We start from the raw sequence: 16,950 nt of genomic DNA, 5'->3' as shown, positions 1-16,950 counted from the left end.
GATGTATCGGTCCTTCTTCATCACCTCGTAACAATGCTGAAGTATAAATCTGTCTGTGGGGGAGTAGTCTGGATGTATCGGTCCTTCTTCATCACCTCGTAACAATGCTGAAGTATAAATCTGTCTGTGGGGGAGTAGTCTGGATGTATCGGTCCTTCTTCATCACCTCGTAACAATGCTGAAGTATAAATCTGTCTGTGGGGGAGTAGTCTGTGTTTATCTGTTGACAATCCCTAAGATGAAAACTGCCTCTCCTTTGTGTCCCACTCTCGCATTCTATGTAGAACCCTGTAGAATCCTGTTCTGTATCAGAACTACCTCTGTTTTGTCAATAAACCTCCCTGCTGCTTTTCCTGAAGGAAAGAAATACTGAACAATAAATTCATCTGAAAGTAAAAGTCTCTTTTCGATGTTTTCACTTCTCTCAACATCTATGGTATCCAGTATGGATTAAACGTAGAGATTGAGGAAATGATTCAATATTCCAAAAGGCTTGCCGTAATCTAGCTCAGATGTATTATAAATCCCGTACAATTATCTTGAAGACGTTGACAAATCCCCTAGTTTCTATTAACCTGATTTGAATAATAAAGCTACTGACTGATATCTGATTGTTTTACTGGCAGTTCTGCTCACTACTGGAATCACATCTCACTCCACTCTATAAAAAGGGCCTGAAAACCCTTTGATACAAGAGTAGAAATGTGTAGACCCTTAAATCAAAGTAGGCCTTTAAATCAAAGTAGGCCCTTAAATCAAAGTAGGCCTTTAAATCAAAGTAGGCCTTTAAATCAAAGTAGGCCCTTAAATCAAAGTAGGCCCTTAAATCAAAGTAGGCCTTTAAATCAAAGTAGGCCTTGAAATCAAAGTAGGCATTTAAATCAAAGTAGGCCCTTAAATCAAAGTAGGCCTTTAAATCAAAGTAGGCCTTTAAATCAAAGTAGGCCTTTAAATCAAAGTAGGCCCTTAAATCAAAGTAGTCATTTAAATCAAAGTAGGCCTTTAAATCAAAGTCAAAGTAGCTATTTGATTAACCGTAATGTCCTGAACACTGATTTAGCCATGAGACTGTATGACACTGATAAAGCTCCTCTGATTATGTCATTTGTAACTGCCCTGTAGACAGCTAATACGCCCATTTCATAACAGACAACTCTCAAACTGTGTAAACAAAAGCAAAACGATTGCCTGACTGTGTTAGGAGAATGACTGTTTACTGCTGACACTGCACATCTAATTCAGGGAGAAACCCCGGCGACTACGCAGCGAAGTGGAACATTCCCTATTGGCAGCAAAATCACAGCTCACAACTTCCCAGGCCAAGAAATAAAATAACAAACTTGTCTTGTTCGTTCATCCGAGTTCATTCCTCCATTTCTCCATTCAGATCTCCCTGGGCTTCTCCTGTTGCAACTATGTGTCAATCTAGTTACATTTCCATCTGTCTTCACGATGACTCCACTCCCGCGTCTAAAACAGTATTTAGATCAAATCTATTTTGGCTCTGACACAATGAGTCAGCCTTGTAGTTAGGGAGGGTTTAAGGTAGTGTCCCAAATGGCACCTCATTCCCTATGGGCCCTGGTCAAAAGTTGTATACTATATAGGGAATAGGGAGTCATTTGGGACAAGCCTTAGTCTTTCCAGCTGCAGGCCTCCTGTCTGTCTGTCCTCTCTCTCTACATGGCGCTAGCCAGGCCACACACCCCTCTGCTGCTCTGTGTCTGTCTGTCCTCTCTCTCTCTCTCCATGTCGCTGGCCAGGCCACACACCTCTCTGCTGCTCTGTGTCTGTCCTCTCTCTCTCCATGGCACTGGTCCGGCCACACACCCATCTGCTGCTCTGTGTCTGTCTGGTTCCGCCACACACTGAAGCACATACTTCAACTTGGCCCTCCTCACTTGTGCGCCTGATAAAACAACGTGACTGTGTCCCAAATGTCCCCCTGTTCCCTATATAGTACAGTACTTTAGATCAGGGACCATAGAGCTCTGGTCAAATTGCCCACTGGGATTTGGTCAATTGCACCATTGGGCCCTGGTCAAAAGTAGTGCACTATATAGGGAATAGGGTGCCATTTGGGACGTAGGCTATGCCAGCCTCTTTACATGTGTAAAGGCCCAGCAGTGGCAGCTGTGCTTACCCCACCACACACCAATGAATTAGGCTTTAGACCGGCTGAGGGGCTGCACTGAGGCAACTACACAGAGGAGCCCTGTTATCCTCTATAATATCCTCTTTGATGTACTGTTCTGAAGCTTTAACTACTGTCGTTCATTAAAACAACACTTTCAATGTTTAACACCCCTCGTCTCTCATTATGTTGTTTTTCTTTATGAATTGTGAATAATAACTTGAGAAAGAGAAAAGTCCATCAAATATCAGAGGAAATCATTTAAAAAGTCTGCCAATATGTTGCCCAAGAAACTCGATACCCAAATGAACTTTCAACCGTTAAAGGGGCAATATGGTATTCAAACAAAAATGACTTAAAAGTGCAAAAATGTACACTTTAAAATGCAATTTTGTGTTATGGGAAATCAGTGATTCCTGTTCTTGGTCTGGTTATGTTTATTATATAATGGTAACACAGTATGTCCTTGGCATAGAACTGTTCACAAATCAGGTATGATTGTAGCCATCAGAGCCTGCTTGTTCTTTCAGTGAGCCCTTCTTTCAGCTCGCACACATCGCACCGAATGTGGATCTAGCGTTCGTCTGCCGATCGTTCAGCACACATTGCTTTAGGGACCATCCGCTGTAGAGGTCTGCCGATCGTTCAGCACACATTGCTTTAGGGACCACCTGCTGTAGAGGTCTGCCGATCGTTCAGCAGACATTGCTTTAGGGACCACCTGCTGTAGAGGTCTGCCGATCGTTCAGCAGACATTGCTTTAGGGACCACCCGCTGTAGACCTCTGCCGATCGTTCAGCACACATTGCTTTAGGGACCACCTGCTGTAGAGGTCTGCCGATCGTTCAGCACACATTGCTTTAGGGACCACCCGCTGTAGACCTCTGCCGATCGTTCAGCACACATTGCTTTAGGGACCACCCGCTGTAGAGGTCTGCCGATCGTTCAGCAGACATTGCTTTAGGGACCACCTGCTGTAGAGGTCTGCCGATCGTTCAGCACACATTGCTTTAGGGACCACCTGCTGTAGAGGTCTGCCGATCGTTCAGCACACATTGCTTTAGGGACCACCTGCTGTAGAGGTCTGCCGATCGTTCAGCACACATTGCTTTAGGGACCACCTGCTGTAGAGGTCTGCCGATCGTTCAGCACACATTGCTTTAGGGACCACCTGCTGTAGAGGTCTGCCGATCGTTCAGCACACATTGCTTTAGGGACCACCCGCTGTAGAGGTCTGCCGATCGTTCAGCACACATTGCTTTAGGGACCACCTGCTGTAGAGGTCTGCCGATCGTTCAGCACACATTGCTTTAGGGACCACCTGCTGTAGAGGTCTGCCGATCGTTCAGCACACATTGCTTTAGGGACCACCCGCTGTAGAGGTCTGCCGATCGTTCAGCACACATTGCTTTAGGGACCACCTGCTGTAGAGGTCTGCCGATCGTTCAGCACACATTGCTTTAGGGACCACCCGCTGTAGAGGTCTGCCGATCGTTCAGCACACATTGCTTTAGGGACCACCTGCTGTAGAGGTCTGCCGATCGTTCAGGACACATTGCTTTAGGGACCACCTGCTGTAGAGGTCTGCCGACATTTTTCACGCGATACTACATGACGTTCTATTACTCTCAGCCAGGAACCGCTTGCTGGTGTGTCTCAGCCCTTAAACAAAGCCTCAGTAATAACAATCCTACGCTCATTCAGAGGAAGTTAAACGACAAGGGCAAGTGCTTGTCTGAGTGCAGGTTCAAAGAAGTCCACTTTGTTTGTTTTAGTGGCCGACTTCCATTTCTGATAAACTTTTACCGAAAACTAGACAGGAGTTTTTTTCCATGTTGCCTTCTTTGGAAAATATGAACCATAGAAGAGATATGAGTGAACAAGAACAGTAGGAAGCACTTTAGGACATGACACCCCGTGGTAGAATTATTTTTAAAATGTTTTTTTAACCAGGCATGTCAGTTAAGAACAAATTATTTTTTGCAATGACAGCCTACCCTGGGCCAAACCCAGACAGGCCAATTGTGCGCCGCCCAATGGGACTCCCAATCACAGCCAGTTGTGATACAGCCTGGAATCAAACCAGGGTCTGCACTGAGATGCAGTGCCTTAGACCGCTGCACCACCCGGGAGCCCTGTTGAGGTGGAAGACAACTGGAAAAGGAATGTAATTACAGTAGGTGTGACACTAATTGTGAATAATATTTACACCATAGAAATATCTCCTGTTGCTGTAGGATTCAAGGAAAATTCCACCTATTATTAGTTAGAGCTATTAAATAAATGTCCTGTCTGATACTTGCTGAATAAGGTTGATTGGAAAGTAAAATGATGAATTAATGCAATAACATTGTTGGAACAATGGGCACAATAAATTAGCTAAATTGGGGAAGAAGTCAAATGAGGATAGGTTGCGAATTGTTTAAACATCTTCAAATCAGCATATGCACAGGAAATTGGACACATTAACTTTCGCCACAGGCCCCTAATGTCTTAGTCTGCATTAGTCCCCATATGATCATACTACAAGTCATAAAATATATTACATTTTCTGAAAGACAATTCGGGTTTTTGAATATAAATCATCAACTATACATGTGATGTTGTAAATTGTGGATCGGGGCTCATTCTGGGATTCACACACACACACACACACACACACACACACAAACACACACACACACACACACACACACACACACACACTAGAACCACCATAGAGAGACAGCACTGGATTGGTCATATAAAATTAAAAATAAAATGGTGAAAATATCTTATTCTCAGAATTAAGTAACTGACTGAGAAAAGCTGTTTGATGTTGTAGGACAGTCTGCTGTTGATGTTTTAGGACAGTCTGATGTTGTAGGACAGTCTGATGTTGATGTTTTAGGACAGTCTGATGTTGATGTTTTAGGACAGTGTGATGTTGATGTTTTAGGACAGTCTGATGTTGATGTTTTAGGACAGTCTGATGTTTTAGGACAGTCTGATGTTGATGTTTTAGGACAGTCTGATGTTGATGTTTTAGGACAGTCTGATGTTGATGTTTTAGAACAGTCTGATTTTGATGTTTTAGGACAGTCTGCTGTTGATGTTTTAGGACAGTCTGCTGTTGATGTTTTAGGACAGTCTGATGTTTTAGGACAGTCTGATGTTGATGTTTTAGGACAGTCTGAAGTTTTAGGACAGTCTGCTGTTGATGTTTTAGGACAGTCTGATGTTAATGTTTTAGGACAGTCTGATGTTTTAGAACAGTCTAGTGTTGATGTTTTAGGACAGTCTGATGTTTTAGGACAGTCTGATGTTTTAGGACAGTCTGTGGTTGATGTTTTAGGACAGTCTGGTGTTGATGTTTTAGGACAGTCTGATGTTAATGTTTTAAGACAGTATGGTGTTGATGTTTTAGAACAGTCTGATGTTGATGTTTTAGGCCAGTCTTATGTTGATGTTTTAGGGATAGTCTGCTGTTTTAGGACAGTCTGATGTTGTTGTTTTTGGACAGTCTGGTGTTAATGTTTTAGGACAGTATGGTGTTGTTGTTTTTGGACAGTCTGATGTTAATGTTTTAGAACAGTATGTTTTTTAGGACAGTCTGATGTTGATTATTTAGGACAGTTTGATGTTGATGTTTTAGGATAGTCTGATGTTGATGTTTTAGGACAGCCTGATGTTAATGTTTTAGGACAGTCTGATGTTGATTATTTAGGACAGTCTGATATTGATGTTTTAGGATAGTCTGATGTTGATGTTTTAGGACATCTGATGTTGATGTTTTAGGACAGTCTGCTGTTGATGTTTTAGGACAGTCTGATGTTTTAGGACAGTCTGATGTTTTAGGACAGTCCAGTGTTGATGTTTTATGATAGTCTGCTGTTGATGTTTTAGGACAGTCTGATGTTGATGTTTTAGGACAGTCTGATGTTAATGTTTTAGGACAGTCTGATGTTGATGTTTAAAGGACAGTATGGTGTTGTTGTTTTTGGACATTCTGATGTTGATGTTTTAGGACAGTCTGATGTTGATGTTTTAGGATAGTCTGCTGTTTTGGGACAGTCTGATGTTGATGTTTTAGGACAGTCTGATGTTGATTATTTTGGACAGTCTGATGTTGATGTTTTAGGACAGTCTGATGTTGATTATTTTGGACAGTCTGATGTTGATGTTTTAGGGCAGTATGGTGTTGTTGTTTTTGGACAGTCTGATGTTAATGTTTTAGGACAGTATGGTGGTGTTGTTTTAGGACAGTCTGCTGTTGCTGTTTAAAGGACAGTATGGTGTTGTTGTTTTAGGATAGTCTGCTGTTTTTGGACAGTCTGATGTTTATGTTTAGGACAGTATGGTGTTGTTGTTTTTGGACAGTCTGATGTTAATGTTTTAGGACAGTATGGTGGTGTTGTTTTAGGACAGTCTGCTGTTGCTGTTTAAAGGACAGTATGGTGTTGTTGTTTAAAGGACAGTATGGTGTTGATGTTTTAGGATAGTCTTATGTTGATGTTTTTGGACAGTCTCGTGTTGATATTTTAGGACAGGCTGAAGTTTTAGAACAGTATGGTGCTGATGTTTTAGGACAGTCTGATGTTAATGTTCTAGTACAGTATGGTGTTGTTGTTTTAGGACAGTCTGCTGTTGATGTTTTAGAACAGTCTGATGTTGATGTTTTAGGCCAGTCTTATGTTGATGTTTTAGGGATAGTCTGCTGTTTTAGGACAGTCTGATGTTGTTGTTTTTGGACAGTCTGATGTTAATGTTTTAGGACAGTATGGTGTTGTTGTTTTAGGACAGTCTGATGTTAATGTTTTAGGACAGTCTGGTGTTGTTGTTTTAGGACAGTCTGATGTTAATGTTTTAGGACAGTATGGTGTTGTTGTTTTTGGACAGTCTGATGTTGATGTTTTAGGGATCGTCTGCTGTTTTAGGACAGACTGATATTGATGTTTTAGGACAGTTTGAGGTTGATGTTTTAGGATAGTCTGCTGTTTTGGGACAGTCTGATGTTTATGTTTTAGGACAGTATGGTGTTGTTGTTTTTGGACAGTCTGATGTTAATGTTTTAGGCCAGTCTTATGTTGATGTTTTAGGGATCGTCTGCTGTTTTAGGACAGTCTGATGTTAATGTTTTAGGACAGTCTGATGTTAATGTTTTAGGACAGTCTGATGTTGATGTTTAAAGGACAGTATGGTGTTGTTGTTTTTGGAAAGTCTGATGTTGATGTTTTAGGACAGTCTGATGTTGATGTTTTAGGATAGTCTGCTGTTTTGGGACAGTCTGATGTTGATGTTTTAGGACAGTCTGATGTTGATGTTTTAGGACAGTCTGATGTTGATTATTTTGGGCAGTCTGATGTTGATGTTTTAGGGCAGTATGGTGTTGTTGTTTTTGGGCAGTCTGATGTTAATGTTTTAGGACAGTATGGTGGTGTTGTTTTAGGACAGTATGGTGTTGTTGTTTTAGGACAGTCTGCTGTTGATGTTTAAAGGACAGTATGGTATTGATGTTTTAGGATAGTCTTATGTTGATGTTTTTGGACAGTCTCGTGTTGATATTTTAGGACAGGCTGAAGTTTTAGAACAGTATGGTGCTGATGTTTTAGGACAGTCTGATGTTAATGTTTTAGGGCAGTATGGTGTTGATGTTTTAGAACAGTCTGATGTTGATGTTTTAGGCCAGTCTTATGTTGATGTTTTAGGGATAGTCTGCTGGTTTAGGACAGTCTAATTTTGTTGTTTTTGGACAGTCTGATGTTAATGTTTTAGGACAGTCTGATGTTGATGTTTAAAGGACAGTATGGTGTTGTTGTTTTTGGAAAGTCTGATGTTGATGTTTTAGGACAGTCTGATGTTGATGTTTTAGGATAGTCTGCTGTTTTGGGACAGTCTGATGTTGATGTTTTAGGACAGTCTGATGTTGATGTTTTAGGACAGTCTGATGTTGATTATTTTGGGCAGTCTGATGTTGATGTTTTAGGGCAGTATGGTGTTGTTGTTTTTGGGCAGTCTGATGTTAATGTTTTAGGACAGTATATGGTGTTGTTTTAGGACAGTATGGTGTTGTTGTTTTAGGACAGTCTGCTGTTGATGTTTAAAGGACAGTATGGTATTGATGTTTTAGGATAGTCTTATGTTGATGTTTTTGGACAGTCTCGTGTTGATATTTTAGGACAGGCTGAAGTTTTAGAACAGTATGGTGCTGATGTTTTAGGACAGTCTGATGTTAATGTTTTAGGGCAGTATGGTGTTGATGTTTTAGAACAGTCTGATGTTGATGTTTTAGGCCAGTCTTATGTTGATGTTTTAGGGATAGTCTGCTGGTTTAGGACAGTCTAATGTTGTTGTTTTTGGACAGTCTGATGTTAATGTTTTAAGACAGTATGGTGTTGTTGTTTTAGGACAGTCTGATGTTAATGTTTTAGGACAGTATGGTGTTGTTGTTTTAGGACAGTCTGATGTTAATGTTTTAGGACAGTATGTTTTTTTTAGGACAGTCTGATATTGATGTTTTAGGACAGTTTGATGTTGATGTTTTAGGACAGTTTGATGTTGATGTTTTAGGACAGTCTGATGTTAATGTTTTAGGACAGTATGTTTTTTTTAGGACAGTCTGATATTGATGTTTTAGGACAGTTTGATGTTGATGTTTTAGGACAGTTTGATGTTGATGTTTTAGGACAGTCTGATGTTGATGTTTTAGGACCGTCTGAAGTTTTAGAACAGTATGGTGCTGATGTTTTAAGACAGTCTGATGTTGGTGTTTTAGGACAGTCTGCTGTTGATATTTTAGGACAGGCTGATGTTGATGTTTTAGGACAGTTTGAAGTTTTAGAACAGTATGGTACTGATGTTTTAGAATAGTCTGGTGTTGATGTTTTAGGACAGTCTGAAGTTTAAGAACAGTATGGTGTTGGTGTTTTAGGACAGTCTTATGTTGATGTTTTAGGACAGTCTGATGTTGATGTTTTAGGACAGTCTGAAGTTTTAGAACAGCATGGTGTTGATGTTTTAGGACAATCTGATGTTGATGTTTTAGGACAGTCTGAAGTTTTAGAACAGGATGGTGTTGATGTTTTAGGACAGTCTGATGTTGATGTTGTAGGACAGTCTAATGTTGATATTTTAGGACAATCTAAAGTTTTAGAACAGTGTGGTGTTGATGTTTTAGGACATCTGATGTTGATGTTTTAAGACAGTCTGATGTTGATGTTTTAGGACAGTCTGATGTTGATGTTTTAGGACAGTCTGATGTTGATGTTTTAGGACAGTCTGATGTTGATGTTGTAGGACAGTCTGATGTTGATGTTTTAGGACAGTCTGATGTTGATGTTTTAGGACAGTCTGATGTTGATGTTTTAGGACAGTCTGATGTTGATGTTTTAGGACAGTTTGATGTTGATGTTTTAGGACAGTCTGATGTTGATGTTTTAGGACAGTCTGCTGTTGATGTTTTAGGACAGTCTGATGTTTTAGGACAGTCTGATGTTGATGTTTTAGGACAGTCTGATGTTAATGTTTTAGGACAGTATGTTTTTTTTAGGACAGTCTGATATTGATGTTTTAGGACAGTTTGATGTTGATGTTTTAGGACAGTTTGATGTTGATGTTTTAGGACAGTCTGATGTTGATGTTTTAGGACCGTCTGAAGTTTTAGAACAGTATGGTGCTGATGTTTTAAGACAGTCTGATGTTGGTGTTTTAGGACAGTCTGCTGTTGATATTTTAGGACAGGCTGATGTTGATGTTTTAGGACAGTTTGAAGTTTTAGAACAGTATGGTACTGATGTTTTAGAATAGTCTGGTGTTGATGTTTTAGGACAGTCTGAAGTTTAAGAACAGTATGGTGTTGGTGTTTTAGGACAGTCTTATGTTGATGTTTTAGGACAGTCTGATGTTGATGTTTTAGGACAGTCTGAAGTTTTAGAACAGCATGGTGTTGATGTTTTAGGACAATCTGATGTTGATGTTTTAGGACAGTCTGAAGTTTTAGAACAGGATGGTGTTGATGTTTTAGGACAGTCTGATGTTGATGTTGTAGGACAGTCTAATGTTGATATTTTAGGACAATCTAAAGTTTTAGAACAGTGTGGTGTTGATGTTTTAGGACATCTGATGTTGATGTTTTAAGACAGTCTGATGTTGATGTTTTAGGACAGTCTGATGTTGATGTTTTAGGACAGTCTGATGTTGATGTTTTAGGACAGTCTGATGTTGATGTTGTAGGACAGTCTGATGTTGATGTTTTAGGACAGTCTGATGTTGATGTTTTAGGACAGTCTGATGTTGATGTTTTAGGACAGTCTGATGTTGATGTTTTAGGACAGTTTGATGTTGATGTTTTAGGACAGTCTGATGTTGATGTTTTAGGACAGTCTAAAGTTATAGAACAGTGTGGTGTTGATGTTTTAGGACATCTGATGTTGATGTTTTAGGACAGTCTGATGTGGATGTTTCAGGACAGTCTGATGTTGATGTTTTAGGACAGTCTGATGTTGATGTTTTAGGCCAGTCTGATGTTGATGTTTTAGGACAAAAAAAATGACATGAAACCAATTTGTAAACACACTAATGCATACCACACACAGTTTATATGACGTTATCCATTAGCAAGAGAGAAGTTTTGGAACGATATTAAGCATTTCAGAACACATTTAGAATATACTTACGTATTTCTTCTGTATGATGTTCCTTTTGGGTCTGTCTTTACTCATCCTGCAAACCGGATTGGTTCGGTTAAACACCGAATAGCAGCCACATGTATATCCTTTTTTTAGAACATGCAATTATTTAAATCCCGTGGTGTGATCCAGCGAGGTGGCAGTGTCTTTATCCCCACTCTCTCCCTCTCTCTCTCTCACGCTGTCTCTACTTCCCTTTTCGCTGAGTCGCCTGGGAGAGAAATTCCAATTTTGCAATCCACGGCAAGAAACACAAATTGAAATCACGGCGTTATAACATATGCATAACAACGAACCGGACAATCTCCCATTATGCGAATGAAAAGGGCATGTATCCTGGATATCCTCGAGGCACAAATCAAACACGCTTTGAGGGCCCAGCAGATTCCGTGTTGAAGAATATCACAGACGGGAGTTAAAAGGTACAAAAAAATGCTTCCCCCTCGAAAAAAAATTATCCAAAATCCAGAAACACGTTTCAGCGGTGTCTGCCAGACGACGAGTTAACTCTCCCACACCGCTAGTAATGGTAACGGCATGGGGTTATCTGCAGCGTCTTCCTACCGCGATAGACCGGGGAATATGCCCCAGCGGTGAGTCTCGGGGAATACAGTACCACGTTAGGGACTGGGTGAAAATACAAACACAGTCATCTGGCGTGAGGAGCAATGTCGCGATACATCCCTCTAAGATCCATGGACTGGCCTCCTAAATTATTTCCATATCAATAAATAACATTTACAATGCGATATACTATATTATTGTAATGTACCTTTATTCATAATTTAAAATGTATTAAAATAGGCCCATCAATAAAGACTGCACACATAATAACCAAGTTAGAAATACAAACAATGTAGCCGCTAACATTGTAATTACATGGTCACAATGTATTTACCATACGAATGACAATGTTTATTTTGTTGAGTTGCAGAACAAGGGCTACACAGTCTATATATGTATTGATGTGAGTGTGAGATAAGCTACACGGAGGGATGTTGACTCTGGTGCATGGTGGCAAATAAGAAACTGGGAAAAATGGGATGTCCAACACCTCCTATTGAAATCACTGACCAACAGACAAGAACGTGAGAGAGAGGGAGAGATTATTGTTTATTTCACTTTTGTTAATGATCTATTTCACTTGCTTTGGACATGTAAACTTACATTTCCCATGCCAAGAAAGCCCTTAAATTGAAATTTAATTGAGAGAGAGAGAGAGAGAGAGAGAGACATCATTACAACACTGTACATAATGCCATAATATGTACACACTGCCATAATATGACATTTGAAATGTCTCTATTCCTCTGAAACGTTTGTGAGTGTAATGTTGACTGTTAATTATGATAATATATAATATATAGATATAATTTTGATTGTTTATTTCACTTTTGTTTATTAACTATTTCACCTGCTATGGCAATGTAAACATATGTTTCCCATGCCAATAAAGACCTTAAATTGAATTGAATTGAGAGAGAGGGAGAGAGAGAGTGCAAAAGAGAGAGAAAGGGAGAGAGAGAGGGAGAGAGAGCGAGAGAGCGAGAGTGAGAAAGAGAGAGAGAGAGCGAGAGAGAGAGAGAGTGAGAAAGAGAGAAAGGGAGAGAGAGAGCGAGAGAGAGGGGGGGGGGAGAAAGAGAGAGAGACTAATACAGGGGTGGAGTCATGTCTCTGCAGGAATAAACTGAGAAGGAAAGTACATGCAGCTGCATGAGGACAATGCTAAAGAAAGTTTGGCAGGTCCTCAAAGCCTGTCTAAATGAGGACCTTAGTTTACATTTCTAAATTAGAAACAGAGAGCCTACTGTTAGACTGCGAATGAGGAATGAATGGGGGAGGTTGTAGACTATTAATGTCTATATTCACATTCTAATGATTTCACTGGTGTATTTAAAGTGTGTGTGTGTGTGTGGGGGGGGGGGGTTACTGGACGGTTGGTGACGTTTGTCATGACGACTTGATTTCAGGTGTGTTAGCCAAGGTGGACCCCTCATTACAATCATGTGAACTGGCGTTTAGACTTGAGTTGACAAATGATCTGGTAGTCAGCCTCTAAAGGTCCACAGACTGGAGCTGATGCAGAATTCATTAGGCCCTGCAGTCAACCACATCCTTCAACTCAACTGACCATTATCCCTCGCTATAAATGGGTAATATAAACTGTGTTCCACATGACACCCTATTCCCAAAAATAGTGCACTACATTCGACCAGAGTCCTATGAGCCCTGGTCAAAAGTAGTGCACTATAAAGGAAATGCAGTGCCATTTGGGACGGGCCCAAAGAAGCACTTTGATTTACAAGCATCTAGACTGATCCCTGCCTGCAGGAGTCCATCCAGTTTTTTTGTATTATATTTCAGAATCCCAATACATTCCTGTATGTTTTCTCAGGGGCTTTTGAGACAAGAATCTAGCCGTGGCCCAAGGCCATACACACATGACTAATATGTTACAGTCATAATTTATTTAGTTTGATGTTGAGCTTAGCCTTTTTATACAACACAAACCCCTCTTGTGATTCATAGACTGGTTTCAGCAGCATCATTAGAGGGACTGTTGTCCTTCAACGCTGATTTACAGCATGTTGTTTTCCATTTGTAGAGATAAACTTTTAGTGTTGTAAAGCTGTGTTATTCTATAGTAGGCCTCAGACCAACAGTATGGGCTTTACAGGGCCTTTACTGTCTGTCTACAGACAGTCCTTCAGGGCTTACATCTGGGGCCTGACTATACTGACAGGGCCTTTACTGTCTGTCTACAGACACAGTCCTTCAGGGCTTACATCTGGGGCCTGACTATACTGACAGGGCCTTTACTGTCTGTCTACAGACACAGTCCTTCAGGGCTTACATCTGGGGGCTGACTATACTGACAGGGCCTTTACTGTCTGTCTACAGACACAGTCCTTCAGGGCTTACATCTGGGGGCTGACTATACTGACAGGGCCTTTACTGTCTGTCTACAGACACAGTCCTTCAGGGCTTACATCTGGGGGCTGACTATACTGACAGGGCCTTTACTGTCTGTCTACAGACACAGTCCTTCAGGGCTTACATCTGGGGGCTGACTATACTGACAGGGCCTTTACTGTCTGTCTACAGACACTGTCCTTCAGGGCTTACATCTGGGGGCTGACTATACTGACAGGGCCTTTACTGTCTGTCTACAGACACAGTCCTTCAGGGCTTACATCTGGGGGCTGACTATACTGACAGGGCCTTTACTGTCTGTCTACAGACACAGTCCTTCAGGGCTTACATCTGGGGCCTGACTATACTGACAGGGCCTTTACTGTCTGTCTACAGACACAGTCCTTCAGGGCTTACATCTGGGGGCTGACTATACTGACAGGGCCTTTACTGTCTGTCTACAGACACTGTCCTTCAGGGCTTACATCTGGGGCCTGACTATACTGACAGGGCCTTTACTGTCTGTCTACAGACACAGTCCTTCAGGGCTTACATCTGGGGGCTGACTATACTGACAGGGCCTTTACTGTCTGTCTACAGACACAGTCCTTCAGGGCTTACATCTGGGGCCTGACTATACTGACAGGGCCTTTACTGTCTGTCTACAGACAGTCCTTCAGGGCTTACATCTGGGGCCTGACTATACTGACAGGGCCTTTACTGTCTGTCTACAGACACAGTCCTTCAGGGCTTACATCTGGGGCCTGACTATACTGACAGGGCCTTTACTGTCTGTCTACAGACACAGTCCTTCAGGGCTTACATCTGGGGCCTGACTATACTGACAGGGCCTTTACTGTCTGTCTACAGACACAGTCCTTCAGGGCTTACATCTGGGGGCTGACTATACTGACAGGGCCTTTACTGTCTGTCTACAGACACAGTCCTTCAGGGCTTACATCTGGGGCCTGACTATACTGACAGGGCCTTTACTGTCTGTCTACAGACACAGTCCTTCAGGGACCAAGCCCAGAAGACCATAGGACATCAGCATTAATTATGGGGCCGACACAGGGGTGACTGACTAGGGTCAGGCTGTCACTGAACCAACCGGCAAAAGGAGGGGAGGAACCATGTAGAGAACTTGAGCTGCCTCGCTCACTTCTGAATGGTTGCGTCCCGATTTTGCACCCTTTTCCAGGAGTGTGCACTTGCACATTCTTCACGTCGTCAGGGGTTTAAAGCATAGGATTGGGGCAAGCATTTGGGCTAGAGAAAGTTTCCATACACAAATCATTTCCTTTAAAATCCATGAAGGCAAATAAACGAGTGATAGGAATAGCAGGTGTGTGAATTCATAAGATTGTACATGGCATGTTAGGTATGAGGCACAAGGGCCCAAACAGGTTAACGGAAATGAGTTGCATCAGTTTGACCAAAAGAAGACAGTCATTCACTCAAATCCAATTTTATTTGTCACATGCGCCGAATACAACAGGTACCTTACCTTAAAATGCTTACTTACAAACCCTTAACCAACAATGCAGTTTTAAGAAAATAGAGTTAAGAAAATATTTATTTTAGTCAAGTATAATATTTACTCAGTCATTCATTGTCGTTTAGTCAGTCATTCATTCAGTCATTCACTCAGTAAATCACTCACTCAGTCATTCATTCTTGTTAAAGTAAGGAAGGGCAGTATAACATGACCAGAGGAATACTACCTGATCATTAGCTGATCATTAGAAATTAATGAGGACAATGCTAAAGAACGTTTGGCAGGTCCTCAAAGCCTGTCTAAATGAGGACCGTAGTTTACATTTCTAAATTAGAAACAGAGAGCCTACTGTTAGACTGTGAATGAGGACCTTGGTTTACATTTCTACCTTAGAAACAGAGAGCCTACTGTTAGACTGTGAATGAGGACCTTAGTTTACATTTCTACATTAGAAACAGAGAGCCTACTGTTAGACTGTGAATGAGGACCTTAGTTTACATTTCTACATTAGAAACAGAGAGCCTACTGTTAGACTGTGAATGAGGACCTTAGTTTACATTTCTACATTAGAAACAGAGAGCCTACTGTTAGACTGTGAATGAGGACCTTAGTTTACATTTCTACATTAGAAACAGAGAGCCTACTGTTAGACTGTGAATGAGGACCTTAGTTTACATTTCTACATTAGAAACAGAGAGCCTACTGTTAGACTGCGAATGAGGAATGAAAGGGGGAGGTTGTAGACTATTAATGTCTATATTCACATTCTAATGGTTTCACTGGTGTATTTAAAGTGTGTGTGGTGTGTGTGTGTGTGTGTGGGGGGGGGGGGGGGGGTGACAGGATGGTTGGTGACGTTTGTCATGACGACTTGATTTCAGGTGTATAGGCCAAGGTGGACCCCTCATTACAATCATGTGAGCTGGCGTTTAGACTTGAGTTGACAAATGATCTGGTAGTCAGCCTCTAAAGGTTTCATTCATTCTTAGAAAAGTAAGGAAGGGCAGTATAACATGACCAGAGCAATACTAGCTGATCATTAGAAATGAATGAGGCAGATCTCGAGCTCTGTGGGACGTGTGTATTATTCCCCCTGCTGGACATATTGACAGGTTCACTGAAACTGGATTTACTTTTAGTCATCTTGGTCATTAGTCATCTTGGTCATTAGTCATCTTGGTCATTAGTCATCTTGGTCATTAGTCATCTTGGTCATTAGTCATCTTGGTCATTAGTCATCTTGGTCATTAGTCATCTTGGTCATTAGTCATCTTGGTCATTACAAGTAAACAAATAAATACAAATGCAAACTCTGATTCTCATGAAACTAACACACACACACACACACACACACACACACACACACACACACACACACACACACACACACACACACACACACACACACACAGTCTGTGTTGATGTTTTAGGACAGTCTGATGATGTTTTAGAACAGTCTGATGATGATGTTTTAGGACAGTCTGATATTGATGTTTTAGGACAGTCTGCTGTTGTTTTAGGACAGTCCGATGGTAATGTTTTAGGACAGTTTGATGACGATGATGAAGATGATGTTGTAGGACAGTCTGATGATTTTTTAGGACAGTCTGATGTAGATGTTTTAGACTTAAACATGACATGAAGTCAACATGTAAACACACTAATGCATACCACACACAGTTTGAATGAGGTTATCCGTTTGAGAGAGAGAAGTTTTAGAACTCGATCTCTCTTGAGTT

At 41.1% G+C, this 16,950-nt stretch overlaps 1 protein-coding gene across 4 annotated transcripts in view; it reads right to left on the bottom strand.

The window, feature by feature from the left end:
* Positions 1–11,831, bottom strand: part of LOC149984336 (protein Jumonji-like) — a 99,957-nt gene extending 88,126 nt beyond the window's left edge. For all 4 annotated transcript variants that reach the window (XR_016491842.1, XR_016491843.1, XM_090220401.1 and 1 more), the window contains exon 1: positions 10,789–11,831. Coding sequence is in view for 2 of the 4 variants with exons in the window: in XM_090220401.1 (XP_090076527.1) it covers positions 10,789–10,833 (45 nt within the window). In the remaining 2 variants the exon portion in view is untranslated. The remainder of the gene's footprint in view (positions 1–10,788) is intronic.
* Positions 11,832–16,950: the final 5,119 nt, after the last annotated feature.

The sequence above is a fragment of the Oncorhynchus mykiss genome, chromosome 3 (genome assembly GCF_057628025.1).
Source record: "Oncorhynchus mykiss isolate SJ-2025 chromosome 3, ASM5762802v1, whole genome shotgun sequence".
NCBI lineage: Eukaryota > Metazoa > Chordata > Actinopteri > Salmoniformes > Salmonidae > Oncorhynchus > Oncorhynchus mykiss.
This window is presented reverse-complemented; position numbering and strand designations above follow the sequence as displayed.